The sequence below is a fragment of the Schistocerca nitens genome, chromosome 1 (genome assembly GCF_023898315.1).
Source record: "Schistocerca nitens isolate TAMUIC-IGC-003100 chromosome 1, iqSchNite1.1, whole genome shotgun sequence".
In the NCBI taxonomy this organism is placed as follows: domain Eukaryota; kingdom Metazoa; phylum Arthropoda; class Insecta; order Orthoptera; family Acrididae; genus Schistocerca; species Schistocerca nitens.
The window spans coordinates 253,233,871-253,254,019 of NC_064614.1; the positions used below are offsets into that span (position 1 = coordinate 253,233,871).

Consider the following 20,149-nt stretch of genomic DNA (forward strand, 5'->3'; position numbering starts at 1 on the left):
CCATAGGTCAAACGGATATCAACTGCGTTTTTTAAAATAGGAATCCCCAGTTTTTATTACATATTCGTGTAGTACGTAAAGAAATGTGAATGTTTTAGTTGGACCACTTTTTTCACTTTGTGATAGATGGTGCTGTAATAGTCGCAAACATATAAGTATGTGGTGTCATGCAACATTCCACCGGTGTGGATGGTATTTGCTTCGTGATACATTACCCGTGTTAAAATGGACCATTTACCAATTGCGGAAAAGGTCAATATCATGTTGATGTATGGCTATTGTGATCAAAATGCCCAACGGGTGTGTGCTATGTATGCTGCTTGGTATCCTGGATGACATCATTGAAGTGTCCGGACTGTTTGCCATATAAGTATGTTATTTAAGGAAACAGGAAGACACTTATGTGTGACAGTCTTTCTGTTGTGCCTATCTGTAACTCAGCATCTCCGCTATATGGTGAGTACTAACTTTCCTTTTCATAATATTGTTAAGTTTTGCAAGATGCATTTTACAAAGTATCTGTTGAAAACGATATATTTTTAACACATTCACCTCTAAGAATTATTGTACACATCATCTTACAGTCATTGTACAGTTCATAATAAATGTTTGAATACCCCACCATCAATTTCGTTGCATCTGAGTATTCTTGGAAGAACATTTTGTGTGGCTTGTCTGAGTACCTCTGCATGTTCCATGATGAGAGCAGCAGCGTGGAGAGACTCCATCATGGTGGAAGTACATTATAGCCTTCGTGACCAAAGGAACATACTCAAGGAGTTCAACAACAAATTTTCCAAAAAAATGAAGATAATTATGTCCCATCATTTGCTCTTCTAAAAGAGGTCAGATGGGTAAGACACATGTGTACACATCTAGCCCAAAATCAAACATCCATTAAATGTATTCTGTCTCAGAAACCACTCAGAATAGGACATATGTTCATATGATTTTTTTGCTTACAATGAGCATTCCTGTCAAATCCATGAATAATGACCACTCCACCTGCCCTAACATGTATATCTATGCTGCCATAGCCTTTGAAAGGCAGTTTTGATTGTGCCTATATTCCTTCAGTATCTTCTGTTTTTGGTTGTACTGGTTCTGCTGCTGCAGCTAATGGTGGTAGTTTTCCTGCTGGTAATAATAGCAGTCCTGCTGCTGATAATTATATTTTCACTGTGATTTGTGATAATTGTGTTGGTGCAGTTGGAATTGGTTGTGATAGGGATGATTATGTTTGTTGTGCTTCAACATTCCCAGGATTTGGCTGCATAAACTGCAATGTCGTAGGCTTGGCACTGCACAGAGTACCACACACTTGGCTCTAACACTGTCACTCCTGAAGACATCTATGGCAGCCCATTACAATTTCCAGACTTCTGTTTAGGTGAAATCCATGTCTTGTGAAACTGTCTGTTTGTGGATGATCAACAGACAAAAACTTAGTGTTTTGATACACTTTGCAGATCTTACTGAATAATTTTCTTATTCACACATGAAACAGTTATAAGGCTGTCTGAAATTCAGTTCAAGAGAAGCCTAAAGGATTTATTGGTGGCCAACTCCTTCTACTCCATTGATGAATTTCTTAGTAAAACCAACTGATTTGTATATAAGTACAACATAACTTCTGCACAATTTCAGTGCAGTAATGTGTTCATTGAAAATTTGCGTGTGTGTGTGTGTGTGTGTGTGTGTAAGTGTAATCTAACTTCTGCACCATCTGTAATGTGTTCATTGTAAATAAGTATTACAGTAGTTGTATTACATGTTTATTACCTTATAAATAAATAAAAAACTTTTTTATTTTAAATTCAGTGCATTAGTATTTGTAAAATGACTGTTAGTGTTCATTAAAAAATGATGATCATTCCTCTTGGGACCTGTGGAATGGTACATTAGCTTATTTGTTTTAGTTGTAAATATTTGTCATGTATTGTTGTTTTTCTGACATGTTCCACATCCTGGAGGACCTCCTCACTACGGATCAATTGGAATGAAAGTAAATCTAATCTAATCTAATTTCTTTAGTAACCCTACCATATGTGCAAATGGAAGATACAGGTGTATGGGTATGTGTAAAATCACCCACATCTGGCAAGGGCACCAGCAGCAAGAGCACTGCCAATATTGCTGGCTGATCATGTGAACTTCCACAGAGGACAAATATAAGACTATGCATTGGTGGGCTCTCTCTCAATTGCTATCATCTCACTTCATCTTCTGGACCGCTTTAGCTTTATTTTGCACAGTACTTCGGCTTGTAAGTGAGCAAGTTTCTAAATCTGTTTAATTTTAATAGGGGCTTTTGTACACCTTTGATTCAGGCATCTAAGCCATGATCAGTTCACTATGAAACAATCTATATTAGCACTAATGATGATAGTAATAAATGTTAGATACTCAATATACGAGAAAATCTGATGAGAAGGAAATGGACACAAGTAAAGTGACAATAACTGTATTTGTTGTAAGAGTTAAAACAATTATCTTTCTAGATATAGATATTACAAAGCTTCATTGCTTACCTCAGGTTGTTCTTTGAAGAAATATATACCACCTTCCTCTACTAAATTGCTTGGGAGACCAATATAAAGAACAAAAATACTTTCTTTAAGTAGTGAAACAAATGCTCTCAAAATAAATGAAAGAAACAAGTTCATGTGCAAAATATTTCGAGGGCACCACAATGTCCTGGAATGAAAAAAATGTAAATTAGTGCCTTTTAAAGTGAAAAATGAATAACAGCTTAAGATTGATACCCTATATTTTAGTTCACAATAAACCCCAGTGATATAAACTGTTCCTCAGACCTGTTTAATGATTAAAAATTCTAATCCATTCTCAGAGGTAAGAGAGAGTGTTAAGCAAAAACTTTGGTTGTAAAGGTAATGTGAATTTTTTTTCAAATATTTTAAATGAGAGGCAAGGTGCTACATGGAATATGAGGCTCTGAAGTAGAAATTGGATATTTATACAAATTATTATGGAGCAAACATGTGTTAGATTCAAATAATGTACAATTTTTTCTTCTTAATTAAATGTTAGTAATCATGTGAAACACATTTACAAGTTCATTTATCATTATATTCAGCTTAAAGTCCATGCAGTAGCCACCAGAAAGATTGCGGGAGTTGCACATCGGCATGGTGCGTCACGGACAGTAGTTGCCACAAGTAAAGTCCCGGCCACCAGAGGGCATGCGAGAATTAGGCCACGCCCTCTGCCGGTGGAACAACAACAACTCAGGCAGCATGGGCCGTGCCCAGTCAGTTTGACATTGGGCATGCCTAGCAGACTGTTCCCGGTCTACACTATGTGAAGTGCAACGGACAACGTGAATCGTATTATTACAGTTCATATCAATAATTACATGCAAAGTTACCTCTTAATCGGACTATAATTATGAACAACCATGTCAAAATTCTGCCAGTAAGATTGTAATACCACAACCTCTTAGGACCATATATTCTATTCCAATCTCATCTCTAGTCTCCCAAATAGGGTATATATATAATATTAATAATTTACACTAATTTGAACTGTTGTTTTGACATTGTTTACATTGGGTCTCACCAGTATATGGAATGAAGGAAACATGTTGGATTAAAAACTAATGTATCATCATCATTCACACCCAAGACAACTTTCAGGTACATGGTAGGATTGATTTTGCTATTGAAATTATGGAGTAATTAACCATTAAATTTCCGATATTTCCAAGTCATAGAGTGTCAGGTATTTTTATGTTTTGAAACCAGAAATTGTTTGAATCCCTAATGAAAATATGACAAGATGATTTTTCAGTCAGAATCAAGCATACTCACATTTTAATATTGTTGTTGTTGTGGTCATCAGTCCTGAGACTGGTTTGATGCAGCTCTCCATGCTACTCTATCCTGTGCAAGCTTCTTCATCTCCCAGTACCTACTGCAACCTACATCCTTCTGAATCTGCTTAGTGTATGCATCTCTTGGTCTCCCCCTACGATTTTTACCCTCCACGCTGCCCTCCAATACTAAATTGATGATCCCTTGATGCCTCAGAACATGTCCTACCAACCGATCCCTTCTTCTGGTCAAGTTGTGCCACAAACTCCTCTTCTCCCCAATCCTATTCAGTACCTCCTCATTAGTTATGTGATCTACCCATCTAATCTTCAGCATTCTTCTGTAGCACCACATTTCGAAAGCTTCTATTCTCTTCTTGTTCAAACTATTTATCGTCCATGTTTCACTTCCATACATGGCTACACTCCATACAAATACTTTCAGAAAAGACTTCCTGACACTTAAATCTATACTCGACATTAACAAATTTCTCTTCTTCAGAAACGCTTTCCTTGCCATTGCCAGTCTACATTTTATATCCTCTCTACTTCGACCATCATCAGTTTTAATTGGTGTTCCTTAATACAACTGTAATAACATCCATATAGAAATGTAAAATTTTACTTGTTGAAAAGTTAATTAGTTGCTTCTGGGCCTTTCATTCAATAAAACTAATCACTCTGTTCAACTGAAAATGATAGCATGATTTTTTTTTAAGTTAGTTAAATACTATATGTTAAATTAATGAAATATATTGTTGCAATGATAAAACATGTAATTTATAGTCTTAATAGAAACAAATTCTTTCCTGTCTTTGTATGAAATTATTCTCTTTTATTCCATGTAAATTTGTATGTAATTTGGGAAGAAGTATGTAAAAACTTTAATTGTATAAATGCTAAATTCTATATGTAACAATGACAGTAACTGTTTAAAACCATATAAATAGAGGCAATTTGTAAGTTGCCATACTTCAGTCTTAGACCAAATTTTGTATCAACAGCATGTAGTCAGACTTCGTACATATGCCGCTGAACATCTAGCATGCGAAATGAACAAGAAGCACTAAAACTTAATTAAACCATTACATGATATCCATGTGACGATGCAATAACATCAAAATGAATCTATGGCAGCATCAAGAGGCTACATCCCACATTACGTGAGATACATATAAAACTGGTGGAGAATATATTTTATCCTGGTAATGTGTGGTAAAACGTGGTATAGTTAACATTGTTTTTCTTGTGTTAAACAACGATACACATTCCAAACACCTGCAAAAACATTTCCACCATGTTTTATTACAATGTGGTGAAAAGAGCTGGGATATGTATAAAACTTCATTGTATGCTAATGGTTATTAAGTTTTGGGTGAAATAATTTTTTACCATGTACTGGGACATGAACAGAAACAAGGACCTATATGGAAAAAGTGGACATGTGAATAAATGGACCAACACCAACAGCCAGCAGCATGGACTGTCAGATGAGTACCAAAATATTACTTACATAACAGAGTAGTAAAACAGCTAACTGATAGGAAGTGAAATTGCATAATAAAGTCAATCAAATAATTGTGTGTGACATACTTCACAAATATTACAGGAAAGATAGTTTTTGGAAGTTTTTTTTATCATCTCATCAAGTTGTGGAAAATTAGTTAAAATGAGTAGAAGCAATACGTTTTCTGCATGTGACCAAGGCGGAATCACAACAAGATCGGGTCAACAGCTACGTGCATTGACACCGAATCCAAACATTCAAAGCCAAGAGTATTCATCAAGTAGTATAATTTCACCTTTATTTGTATTTCAACAACAAGAAAACCTATTAGATCAATTTTTTAAGTTACTAGATAGTAAACTGTCAGAGCAAAATAAAAAAAAAGTAGAGACAATGTCAAAAATAATTTCAGAAAAATAGACATATTCTCAAACCAATGGACCAGAAGCTAGAAGCAATTAGGGAAGATGTTAATAAGGCAAATAAACAAATAAACAGTGAACATGAAACAGTATCCGATGTAGAATCTGAGGTGGATTGTCTGAAGAAGTTTGCTGTTACTGAATTACAGCTAGTTAACAAACATGTTGGCCTAGTCAACAAATGAGTAAAAGGAACAGAAAAGATTGTCACTGACAAACTTGACAGAAGAAAATCAGAGCTGCATAACAAACAGACTTATATTGAAACCAAAAATAATTTCCTTGACAAGAAACTAAAATTAAATTCTATACTTGTTTTAGAACAAATTTCTTCAGTAAACAGCAGGTGAATGAATTAACAAATAGTCTTCAAGCAGTCACCTCTAAAGTAATAAATCTAGAGATTAATATGTTTAGTAGTATATATAGTGATAATAACATGTTTCAGAACAATTGCAGTAATGTTATTATCAAAATTTTTCTGGGTGATTTTAAACTCCATCCTGTCGCTTACTTGTACTGGTGCAAAGACAGCTTTGCCCCAGGCATGCCAGAACATATGAAAGTGAAATTTTTTAATCTATTTTAGATGTAGAAGATTTATCCTGGGCTAACCAGTATGTTAACCCAGAAATGACATTTACAGAGTTTGAAAAATTATTTCTAAACAAATTTTGGTCAGAAAGTAAGCAGGCATGAATAAAATCAGAATTTTTGAATAAAATTAGATTCTGCAAAGGAGATATGAGAATGAGAGAATTTTGTGAAAATCAGCTTAGGACTTTAGCACATTTATATAAATCACTTGATGCATTAATCCAAATTGATGTGGTGAAGTGGCGTTTACCTGGCCATGTTCAGTGGAGTCTTATTTACGGACCAGACAACACTATTGAGGAATTTCTGAAATACGTAGATAAATTAGATTGAGCTTGGGAGAACAATTTTCAGAATGGGGAGTCATCACAATTCCACCAGAACAAAACAACAAGGACAGTTACTGAAATATTAATTTTTGGGATCTAAACATAGACATTAGGAAAATGACAGCCATAAATGTTAATTTAGTAAATATGTTAAGATCCTATCTCTTTTGTGGTAATGAAAGTCCTGCAAGGCATTTCTCCTCTCTTGACAATCTAATAACAAATGTATACAAATGTGATTTTGAGCTAGGCTTATTTAATGTTGATTACCTGTCGGACCATAGAGGTATATGGGTGAAACTAATTACCGGAAAAAAAAAAAAAAAAAAAAAAAAGACCAGGAAGAAATTCAGTATGTGAGACTATTTACAGGTAGAAGTATTAGCAAGTATAGAGAAGAACTTAAGTCTATAGATTGGAATACCATGAACATTCCTCCAGAAATGTGGATGAAGCCTTCAGCACATTCCTCAAAATCATTTCTGAATCTTCCATACATGCTGTTCAATGGTTAAAAAACAAAAAAGTAAGGGAACCTAGCCACTCAACTTTACAGAAGTGGTTTTCATCTCAATTACAAAAACTGAGACTATTGGTAATTACTTGTCACGATAAAGTCAAAAAGGGAGCATTAGATAAAGAAACTTACAAAAACAAAATACAGATCTAAAATTAAAATAGCCAAGTGTAAGCCAAATGGTGATTTCATTAAAAAATCACACAATAAATGTAAGGCTGCATGGAAAGTAATAAAAGCAGAGCTAGATGTGGATATCCCACAGTTATCCTTATCTCCAGTTACTGTAAGCGAAGTCATAAGAGTAATTAGATCATTAAAAAATAAAAATTCTGCTGGTGTGGACAATATTTCCAGTAAAATACTGAAACACTGTTATAAATTTGTTAGTCCTGTCTTATGCAACATATACAATGCATCCCTACAAGATGGGATTGTCCCTGACAGACTTAAGTTGGCTGTAGTGATTCCTCTCTTTAAAAAAGGGGATAAAAGCATTGTTACAAACTATCGCCCAATATCCCTATTAACTATCTTCTCGAAAATTCTAGAAAAATTCATGCACAGGAGGATTGTAGACCATCTCAACTTCCACAGTATCTTAAGCAAAAATCAGTTTGGTTTTCGTGCCGGTCTTTGTACTGAACAGGCAATATTCTCTTTCAGTAACCAAGTTTTGGAAGCCATTAACAAAAAAATGTCTCCAGTGGGTATTTTTTGTGATCTTACGAAAGCCTTTGACTGTGTAAACCACCAAATTCTTTGGAAAAAGGCAGAATACTATGGTTTAGCTGGTACTGTTGGCTTGTGCCTACAATCATATCTACAGGATTGGAAGCAGACTGTAATGCTAAATGGCTCTTCTGGAGAACCTGCCTCATCTGAATGGGGCACGATAACGTGTGGTGTGCCTCAAGGCTCCGTTTTGGGCCCACTGCTTTTCCTCATCTTTATTAATGATCTTCCTCTTTGTTCTGAGACAAACAGCAAATTTACCCTGTTTGCCGATGATACCACAATTCTAATTGACGATTTGATTGATCATGATCTTGAAAAAACTACAAATACTGTTTTTAATGACATCTTAAATTGGTTCTCCTCAAATGGTCTCTCACTCAATGCAGATAAAACTCATTTTATGAGGTTCCATACATCACAAAGTAATCCTGATGAAATTGACATAAAATGTAGAGATCAACCAATGCAGAAAGTTGAAGACACAAAATTCCTGGGTGCTGAGATAGACAGTAAATGTAATTGGTCAGTTCACAGTCTTCATCTATGTAAAAAACTTAGCTCGGCAACATTTGCATTACGGGTAATTTCTTCAGTGGCTGAAGTTGACACTATTAAGGTTGCCTAATTTGGCTACTTCTACTCATTGATGTCATATGCTATCATATTCTGGGGGAACCAACCACTTGCAAAAAAAGTTTTCACCATCCAAAAAAAAAAGCAATCAGAATAATGTGTGGGGTCCATCAAAGACACTCTTGCAGGCACTTGTTTCGGAAGATAGGTATCCTAACAACTGCCTCACAGTATATTTTTTCCTTGCTGACCTTTGTGTGCAAAAATTATTCCATATACCAAGACAACAGTAAATTCCATGGTTATAACACCAGAAACAAAAACCATCTACATTTAGAAATGAAACGTCTCACTCTGGTACAAAAAGGAGTTCACTACTCCAGCATTAAGCTGTTCAATGCTCTACCACTACATATCAAATGTGTTCATACAGAACTGCCAAAATTTAAACAAGTTCTCAAAGATTACCTGACAGAGAAATCTTATTATACTGTGGATGAATACCTGAAAGAAAATGTATACCATCACTAAACTTATTGTGTCTAGAAGTAGTTAAATTGATTTTTTTGTGCATTTGGGCATTAGCACACTTTTTGTAACAACAGATTGGCTGTACATGTATTTACTCTTGTAGGCCTAATATCTGATTTAACTTTGTGCTCTTATCTTTAACCTTTATTTGAAACTTCTTTTTCTGTCAAATGGTTGTTATGTTATCTAGCTGACATTGTATCTGTTACTGTATTTATAGTATGTCTTACTTAAACTATGTACAATTTGCCATTGAATTGCCCTTGTATTTATTGTAAGTTTAAATTGACACATGTACAATTTGACACGTTCCATATCCTTGTGATTGACTCACTAACTCGATCTACGGAACAATAAATAAATAAATAAATAAACTATAAAGACAACACAAATGCTGCTAACATCACTGCTGATGATTTCAATCACTTTTTTGTCAACTCTGCCAAACTTAGCCTCTCAACTCAGGGCAACCAGAATTCCAATTCTACCCATACACCTATTTTTCACCCCACATCTGGCAGAAATTTTCAACGGAACATTACAAACATAGTATCAGCTTGTAAATGGAGAGAAGCACAAGTAATTGATATAATTAAAGCAAACTCTAAATTAGGATACTCCAGATCTAAAATGTTTATCGCCTGTCAAACTTTGTAATTTAAAAAATTTTTAGATCTCATATCATATCCTCTTTTCATACTGATAAACTGGATGCTCTCTAGTGGACACTTTCCAGAATGTCTCAAAAAGACAGTTGTTATATCATTCTACAAAAAGTGTGACAAGTCCTGTATCAATAATTATAGACCAATTTCACTTGTGCCTATTCTTTCAAATATAATAGAATACTGCATACTGCAGCAAATATGCATATACCTATCAAAAAATGGTTCAAATGGCTCTAAGCACTATGGGACTTAACATCTGAGGTCATCAGTCCCCTAGACTTAGAACTACTTAAACCTAAATAACCTAAGGACATCACACACATTCATGCCTGAGGCAGGATTCGAACCTGCGACCATAGCAGCAGCGTGGTTCCGGACTGAAATGCCTAGAACCACTCGGCCACAGCGGCCGGCTATACGCCTATCAGACAATAATATATTAACTGATTCTCAGTATCGATTTAGGTCAAACCTATCGACATTCAAAGCATTTGAGTCAGAATTATCTGCCGAAGCCATTCAAATTGGCTTTAGTAAGGCTTTTGACTCAGTTAACCTCAAATTATTATTAGATAAACCGTGTTGCTATGGAATCAAACACTTGGGACTCTGACTAATTCAATCATACCTCAGCAATAGAAAACAAATTGTAAAGCATAAAGGCCAAAAGTCACAGACTAAGTATAAAACGAGGTGTTCCTCTGGGCTCAGTGCTTGGCCCTCTACTATTTATATTCTTTGTAAATGAATTTCCGAGTAACATACCCTAAAAAATCTATCCTCTATGCTGATGACACAACCTTGGCTAGTACCAGAAAGGATATAAACAAACTGAAGGAGGAAAGTGAAGAATATCTGGTTTAAGGCTAATGAGTTAACTATGAACCATGAAAAGACTGCCAATATAATCTTCAGTTTGTCAAACAGTAACACTGATTATCATCTGTTAAACTACTAGGAATACATGTTGACTCGAAATTAATGTGGGACACACATTCAGATTATGTGTGTCGAAAGTTATCACGAGTTATCTACCTACTAGTCAAAATACACACATGTATTACACAAGATTTATTACTTCATTCATACTATGCCTTCTTACACTGCCATCTACAATATGGCATTCTTTTATGGGGTAACTCCCCAGGAGCCAAAAATTTTCACTTGGAAGAAAAAAAGCAATTAGATGTCTTTATGGAATCACTGACAAGACCTCATGTAGACCTCTCACAGTCCCATCTCTTTACATATATTGTTCCCTATTAAACATAAAAGAAAACTTAAACCACTACACTATAAGGAAATCTGTTCATCAACACAATAGTCAACAAACAAATACGATTGATATATCCACAACCAGGCTTAAGAAAACCCAATCTAGGTATGAATACATAGGCATACAATCATTCAACACTTTACCCATTCAGGCTCAAGTGGTTTCACTGAACATATTTAAAACTAAAACCAAAGTGTGGATGAAGGTAAATACTTTCTATAGTATAGAATAATTTCAGAATAGTTGTAAAGATGACCTAATTTATTGATAAATTAAGGCTTACTGTTATGTATAGATGTGGTTTAGAGGCAGCTATAAGCTAATAGGGTACAACACTGCTATATTTTTTACCATGCAATATTTTTTTATATGAAACATAATGTACAAATAGCTATAATTCTTCTGACAGCGTCAATTGCATGTTAATGCTAATAAATTAAGGCTTACTGTCATGTATAGATATGGATGTAGAGGCAATTATAAGATAATAGGGTACAACACTGTTATTTTTTTACCATGTAATATTTTGTTATGAAAAACATAATGTGCAAATAGCTGTAATTCTTCTGATGACATAGATTTCATGTTAATGCTGAAAGATGGATAAAATAAATAAATCAATCAATCAAGATAGAGGCAGGAGAAGAACGTGGGATTCAGGCCACAGACACCACAATAGACACAATAATTACCAGATAAACAAAGTTGATTATGATAAAGGATTTTGGGAGTTCATGCTGATGGAAATGAGGGAAAAGACTAGTAAAACAGGAAATACATTTAATCTTAGTACAGATAATTTGACTAAGTTATTTGATGAGAGTTATGTGTTTAGTAATAGCAAAATTTATGATGATGCTGATGAGTACTGTTTAGATAACTTACTTTATGATGGCAAATTTTTGCTATTATCTGAAAAAGATGTGGAGAAAAGAAAGAATCACATACCTAAGTTAAATTATGTTTGTGTGTCCGCTAGCACATGTTCTAGTACTTTTGATAGTGATTGTGATGAGGAGACGTGTAGTTGAAGTGGTTGCAGATGATGTTGCTAATGATTATTTTGATGCTGATGTTGTATTTTATGATGAGTTAGATGGTATGGTTTATGTGAAAGTACTAAATAATGATATGAGTAATAGAACAGTAGGATTTGATGATTTGGAATTGGTGAAACAGGTACATGAAAATCAATTCATACCCGTTGAGGTCAGTGAGATATTATGTAGTTGTTACAGCATGGAGGATCAAGATAAGCTAATTAGTTATAAGATACTTAAAATATTGGAAGAGAATGAAGAGTCTGTATGAAAAGGAGAGAGCTGTGATAGTATTAAACACACAAGCAAGCACACCTCACACACATGTGACCACTGCCATTAGCAGCTCTGACTGTGACTGTCACGTGAATAGGATTCCAGAGTGTGGTGGGGAAGTGGGAGAGAAGAGTTCTGTCTGTTAGGGCATGCAGGGACTAGAGACTAGTGTCAGGATGTGGGGTGTGGGGGACAAAATGGGCAGTGGAAAGGGAAAGGAGCACAGAAGAAGAGGAGCAGGGAAGGGGAAAGGATGGGTGGGTAGATGGTGAAGGACTGTGAAAAGGAAGGAGGTGATAGGACGAGAGGGTGGAAACTGCTCAGTGGAGAGTGGTGGGATGGTACATTACCATAGGTTGAGACTGATCTGGATCCTCCCCTCCATCACCAGGTTTTCTGAACTGTGCAGAAGAGAGTTATCCTTACAACACATTCTCCAATCCCAAAATTATCCCGCTCTCAACCTATGGTAACCTACTGCTTTCCTGATTGTCTCATTTCCTGCTACTCTCCTTTTCCAGTTCCTGCTTTTCCCACCACATACCACCTCCCGACACGGTACATGGCAATCTCTAGTCCCTGCACACCCCACCAGACAGTGCTCTTGTCTCCTCCCACGATTCCCTGCTATCTCTTCCTCTTCCCTGCCCCACTCCATATTGCTGTTCACATGATCATCACATTCTGTTCAGAGCTGAGGTGTGCTTGCTTTTGTGAATGTGTACATGTTTTCTTTGCTGAAGAAGGCTTTGTCCGAAAGCTATAATGTATAACAGTCTTTTCGTTGTGCCTGTATGCAGATCAATGGGTCATCTTTATGGTGAGTAGCTGTCTATCCTTTTCCTAATATTGTCAACATTCAGCACAGTGTATGCTCCAAGCAGAGTAAGATTCATTCTCCCTTAATTACCATGCTTCGGTATAGAGTAAATTCCATGTGAGATTATGTCTGATTCTGAGATTAAGATCTTTGAGTCATTCTCACCAGTAGATTTCCTTCCAATCAAGTCAAACTAGCTGATAGAATATAATGTAAATGGATAGATAAAAAAAGTTTACTCACCAAGTGGTAACAGGAGAACACACACAAAAAGAGGTTTAACTTATGCAAGCTTTTGGAGCCAGAGGCTTCTTCTTCCAGCAGACGACTTGAGGTGTAAGGAAGAGGGGTGAAGGAAAAGGACTGGAGAGGATTAACAGAAGAGGTACAGTTTGGAAAAGTCACACAGAACCCTGGGTCAGCAGTGACTTAACGGACAGAATGAGAAGGGAAGACAGTTTGTAGGGACTGCAATGGATGAGATTTGAAAACCTGAGAACTTAAAAGTGGAAGACCAGGTAATGAGCAAGACAGAGATTACTACTAAAACATCATGCATGAGTTAATAAGAGTGAAAAGTTAGGCGTACTGTATGTAACGGAGGTGGGAGGGGAGAACGGTGATAAACAGATAGATCAGAAAATGAAAGATGTAGAAAACTAAACTGGAGTGAAGACAGGAGTTGTTACGTGAAGAAATACTGACGTGAAAGAAATTAATGTAAATTTAGGCCAAGTAGGTGGTGAGAACCAAGGACATGTTGTAATGCTGGTTCCCACCCACAGAGTTCTGAGAAACTGGTGTCTGGAGGAAGAATCATGTGGTGAAATAGGCATTGAGGTCACGACTGTTATGTTGTAGAGCATGCTCAGCAACAGGATATTGTGTGTTGCCAGTATACAACCTCTGTCTATGTCCATTATCCTAACCGAAATAATTTGGTGGTAGTCATGCCAATGTAACAGGCCAAACAGCATTTACATAAGGGCTGGTATACGACATGTGTCATTTCACAGGAGGCCCTCCCTTTGATAGCATATGTTTTGCCACTTACAGGGCTGGTATATGTGATGGTAGGAGGGTGTATAGGGCAAGTCTTGCAGCAGGGATGGTCACAGGGGTACGAGCCATAGGTAGGGATGGATATAGAAGGAGCATAGGGTCTGAGGAGGATGTTGTGAAGATAGGGAGGGTGATGAAAAGCTATTCTTTGAGCAGTGGGAAAAATCTCAGGCAGAATGGATCTCATTTCAGTGCATGATTTTAGGAAGTCATGGCCCTATAAAAGTAGCTGATTAAAACATTTAAGACCAGGGTAATACTGAGTGTAAACTGTGGGGGATCGCTGCTGTCAACTGCAGTGGGACGTTATGTGAAATCAGTGGCAATGAGTGAAAATGTGTACCGGATTGGGATTCAAACCCAGGATTTCCTGCTTACTAAGCAGGTGCATAAACCACTGCACCACTTGAAACACAGAGTTACTGTAACTGCATGGACTATCTTGACATGCCTCATGGTTGATCCACATTCCCTCCTAGTGCCACCTATCTGCAATCCCTCTCCATTGACTTTATGTTCACAACTCTGAGATTCCCACAGGAGATTGGAAGATGGATCCATTGTCCAGCTAGGTGTATCAATTATATGAATGTGCGGTGTCTGTTCTTTCAGACGAGTCTAAAAGAACAGACACCATGCAGTATCTGCAGCTATCAAACATTATATGTAAACTGATGGGGATCACTGCTGTCACCTGCAGCAGAACAGTATGTGGAATCATCAGCAATGAGTGAAAATGTGTACCAGACCAGGACTCAAACCCAGGATCTCCTGCTTACTAGGTAACCAAGACACAGCATTATTGCAACTGCGCGGACTATCTCCGCACACCACACAGGCAATCCATAATCCCACCAAGTGCCACCTATCTGCAGTTCCTATCCACTGACTCCATGTTTACTACTCTGAGATTCTCACAGGAGATCGTAGCTTGCAATAGGTTTTTTTCACCTATCCAATTACATGAAAAATTGATTATTTTGAATGTTATATTAGCTGATAGAATAGTTTATTTATGCTTGTACATATAATAGCTGATGTAGCTTTGATAGCATGAAACCTTAAAAAAGTTATGTTTCAGCAGTAAGAATACAAGGTAAAATTGCCCACACTTAGACCTGTGCCATGCATGAAGCACTTGATGCTCATTACACTACATCATTGCTCGAGTGTAGTTCAAGGATGCTGCCACACCCCCTCTGTTCATCGAGCATGGATACAGAATGCAGTGCTACACCACTTCTCTAATGTTTCATGCCTTCTTACCCACAACAAGCCACAAGTTTTGACGATGATACATGTGTGACATCTCAGTAAAAAGCTTTTGAAATAGTTGTGGTTCACTAACAGCAGAGCTTTGTGTGACTAGCATTTTCTCAGCGCTTTAAGCAAGTGCTCTGTCTAAAGATGAATCCGTAAAATATATATTATGCTTTTATTACTTTTGTGAGGTTCTTTACCTGCTTCATGTGGACATGTTCTTCAAGTAAGTGATAACTTTAAGATGTGTATATTAATATTGTTCAATAGATATATTTTAAATATGTTTATAAAAGTTTGCAAATTTTTCTGTTTTCATACATTTAATCTTAACATTCAGTAACCATGTAAAACACAACACTGAGTGAAGTAACACAAATACGGCTTTATTCATACCTCTGAACAGTAACAGAAATTGGCCTCACACATAACAAGACAAAAGAGTCATACAGAAGGTGCAGCATAAGTGATACACAAAACAATTGATTTGAGTGCTACAAAATAAAACAACGTAGTGAGTGTGAGTCAATGCAGCTCCTTGCATATATAGACACAAGTCACAGGTGGACAATGTGGGGGATGCCATGTCATGTGCAAGCTTCCTACAGGTGGCCTTAGTGCTCGGATAATGCTGAAACAGTTGGCAGTTGATTTAAGTAGATACACATGGCCACACTACTCTTGGCATACTAAAAGTCACACACACTAATAGCAGGGTACAGCACACTTCTCCTTCATGCAAAGAAGGCACCCAGATGACGGAGGAGAAGTTGGTGACCCAATGAGAAACATATCTATTGGATACAGTGTGGCAGGAATATGGTTTCCATGGTGGGGGGACATTGTGTTGATGACAGCACCAAGGAGGAGGGTGCCATTGCTATATTTGCATTGTCATCTGCAGGCAGGACCCAGTGTGGAGGAGACGGGGCTGGACCCACCAGCGATGATGGCTGAGGTGATGATAGTGAGGGAACCAGTGGAGGCGGCCCAACTGGAACAGTAGGCTGCAGCAATGTACGTGAGACTGGAGACTGGTCAGCACCTGGCATCGGGAAGCAGGAACCCCAGGCTGATACATGTACAGGAGGCAGTCAATGGGATGGGGACACCTCCACAGCATGTGATGCGGGTTGCATTGATGGGGGCTGCACACATGAAGAGGTCACCACATCATCTGAATATGCTATGATTTTCGTATTATCTGCTGTTGACTCTTGGTGAACTTTTTTTTATGATGTTGTCCATAACTATATTAAAAATCACTGGCGAGAGTACACTTCCTTGCCAAATCCCTAAGTCCATTATAAACTATTATGATTGTTGTTGTCTATTATACTACTCTGGGTAATTTTTTTGTAAATGTTTCTCAGTTGCATTCCTTTTGACAGTTACAGTCTATTCAGACCTGGCCATGAGAATTTCCTTCTAACAGTTCATAAGCCTTACATATATATGCAAATATGATGCTTTTACCAAATTACCATTTCCTTTCTATAACTTGTCTGGCTGTAAATATGACATCTTCCAGGTCAGAATCCTTTTTGTTCTCTTAATTACGGTTCTGTCTCTTTCCTGATTTTCTGTAAAATTATCTTTTCATAAATCTTCATGCAGTGCAACAGTAGAGCTATTCCTCTGCAATTCTCACAGAGGAACTTGGTACCCTTCTTAAAGATTGGTACAATAATTGTCCTTTGTCTGTTCACAAGTAATCCTTCTACATGTCCATACTATCCTCATTATTCTATACAGTCAGTGAATTCTGATAGCTCACGTGGCTTTGATCATTTCCACTGTGATGTCATCTACTCCAGGAGCTTTGCCATTTTTCTCTACATCTAAGAGCTGCAGATCTTCTCTTTTATTTATTCTGTAATGGCAATATCTCTTACATTTCCCTCTATCTCATCATGTGCATTTGTTTCATCCCATCATTCATATAGTTTTTGGAAGCATTCTTTCCATACTTTCAAAACTTCTTTCTCTCATTTCACCATGGAGTTTTTTGTATCTGATTTTTGTCCATGTCCTTCCACATCTTTCTTCTGCTGCATTGGGAAGGGCCTGTTTGAAATTCCTCCATTCTTCCTTCACATCCTTCCTCTCATCTTTAGGAAGCTGTGTCTTAATCTTCTTCCCGTCTGTCTCTCAGATTTCTCTATCTTTCAGTTTCCAGGCCTTGATTTTTGCCTCTCTTTTTCCCCATATGTAAGTTTTCTGATTTTCTTCAGTATCCCTACCAGTAGTCTGTGGTTTCCATTGAGATTAATGCTTGGGATTGATTCAACTTCTGTCAGGCTTCTTGTGATTTCTTTAGTTATTATTAAATAGTCTGTTGTGGATTTACATTCTAAATTCCTACCACATTTGGTTCACATGTGACTATCTCTTTTCTTATACCATCCATTACCAATTATACATTCACTTCTCAGACATGTGTCTAGTAATACGTTATCTTCCTCATTTATATGATCTTCTCTGTGGCTTCCTATGACTGTTTCATATGCTCTTCTATCATCTGCAATTCTATCATTAAAGTCTCCCATAGTGACAGTCTTGATAGATGTTAAAGCATCTTCCAGTTTAGAGATGAACTCTTCCTTCTAATCTGTTTTTCAGCCTATTTGAGGAGCATACATCCGGACCACATCAAGAATATCTTCTTCTATCATTATCTTAACTTTAATTATTGTGTCAATCACATTTTCAACAATAAGTACTTCATTTGCCAGTTCTTTAGCTACTATTAGTGTGACACCAGTTCTTCTTTTGTCTTTTCCTGACTACCACATCCTTTTCCCAGCACTTTACTTCTTGCATACTTTTCTAAGGATACAGCATTAATAGCCCAGTTCTTGTATATTTCTTTCGGTGTGTCTTTCATCATGACCATTTTGGTCATCATACGTGGCAGATCTGCTCAAAGGCTTTGTCACTTTCGGTATTGGTTTTGATCCAGGCCTCATTTGAGTGTTGAAAGCAAATGGATTATCCACTGCTGACTCCACCAGAGCCCCCTTGGCCACCACTTTTCAGGGCTCTGTAGGGCCTTCATAGATACTGTAGCAGTCTGAGGGCACACACAGTCCCCATTGTACTGCCCTACAGGCAATCCCTTTCTTCATGCCATTGCCCATCTCCCACATCATGGATGAGGGACTGGACTTGTGGGAGACTGTCAGAGAAAATGTATTGAAAAAATTCAATACATTTGGAATATGAAACAGTAATTTCCAAATAGGGAATGGCATCTAAGATTGAAACATTCATGAAAGATGGAATTTTACTTTTCTCATAGATATCTGATTCTTCCTGAAGCAAATTTGCCACTAACGCCTCTCTTTGCTCTTGGTACTTGTTACACAGAGATTTTATATCATGTACAGAACCTTGAAGACTTTTCTGAACTCTGTTAATGCTGATGACGGTTTCATCCCAGAATTGTAGCAGAGTCAGGAAAGCATAGCCCAACATCAAATTTTGTCTTTCCAGTCTCATGGTTATCTATCTTATATCATGTCCTGGAGAACTTGAACTACCTTTGCAAAATTTTGCACAATGGGATGCATAACTTCTCACATTAGGCCTGATCTTGTTTTCAGAAGTGAGGATTATTGGTATGACTGTTTTAAGTTTCTCCCATCAAAGAGACCGTTAAAAAAAAAAGTCAGTGTCCAAGCTCTGGTCTGGCATTGTCAGGGCAAAACATCTATCAGAACTGAGTACAGAAGGCCAATAAAACAGTCAAAAACTGAAAAATTTAGGAGATTGCTCAAAGAAATTAATTGGATGGATGTTTACAGCATCCAAGACACAAATGGAAAATGCAAAACATTCATTAATAAAGTTAGCAGCTTATTTGAAAATTGTTTTCCCCTGAAGGTAACTCAAATTAAGCAGAAGTCCAATAAGAAACCATGGATCACACAAGCGATAAAGATATCATGTGAGACAAAAAGGAAACTCTATCTCATATGTAGGGACACCTTTGATACTAGCATTATAGCTCATTACAAAAATTACTGTAAGATACTGAAGAAGGTTATCCATAAATCTGAACACCTGCATTATGAGAAGAAGATAAATACATCCGGCAATAAAATGAAAACAATACAGGATATAGTTAAGTCAGAGACAGGTAGGAGCAGAAATGAGGAGGAACAAATAGCTCTAAAAATAAATGAAACTGACCCATAATATAGACAAATGTAATGTATTGCGAATACATAGAAACAAGGATCCTTTATTGTATGATTATATGATTAGAGGAACAAAAACTGGTAGCAGTTACTTCTGTAAAATATCTGGGAGTATGCATACAGAACGATTTGAAGTGGAATGATCATATAAAATTAATTGTTGGTAAGGTGGGTGCCAGGTTGAGATTCATTGGGAGAGTCCTTAGAAAATGTAGTCCATCAACAAAGGAGATGGCTTACAAAAGAACTTATTCGACCTATACTTGAGTATTGCTCATCAGTGTGGGATCCATACCAGGCCGGGTTGACATAGGAGATAGAGAAGATCCAAAGAAGAGCGGCGAGTTTTGTCACAAGGTTATTTGGTAAGCGTGATAGCGTTTCGGAGATGTTTAGCAAACTCAAGTGGCAGACTCTGCAAGAGAGGTGCTCTGCATCGCGGTGTAGCTTGCTGTCCAGGTTTGAGAGGGTGCATTTCTGGGTGAGGTATCGAATATAT

At 37.1% G+C, this 20,149-nt stretch overlaps 1 protein-coding gene across 1 annotated transcript in view; it reads right to left on the minus strand.

Annotated features, from left to right (window-relative positions):
• LOC126247391 (parathyroid hormone/parathyroid hormone-related peptide receptor-like) overlaps nt 1-20,149 on the minus strand; it is a 931,061-nt gene that overhangs the window by 158,910 nt on the left and 752,002 nt on the right. Inside the window, exon 8 of the mRNA XM_049948475.1 lies at nt 2,532-2,697. Within this exon, the coding sequence (XP_049804432.1) occupies nt 2,532-2,697 (166 nt within the window). The remainder of the gene's footprint in view (nt 1-2,531; nt 2,698-20,149) is intronic.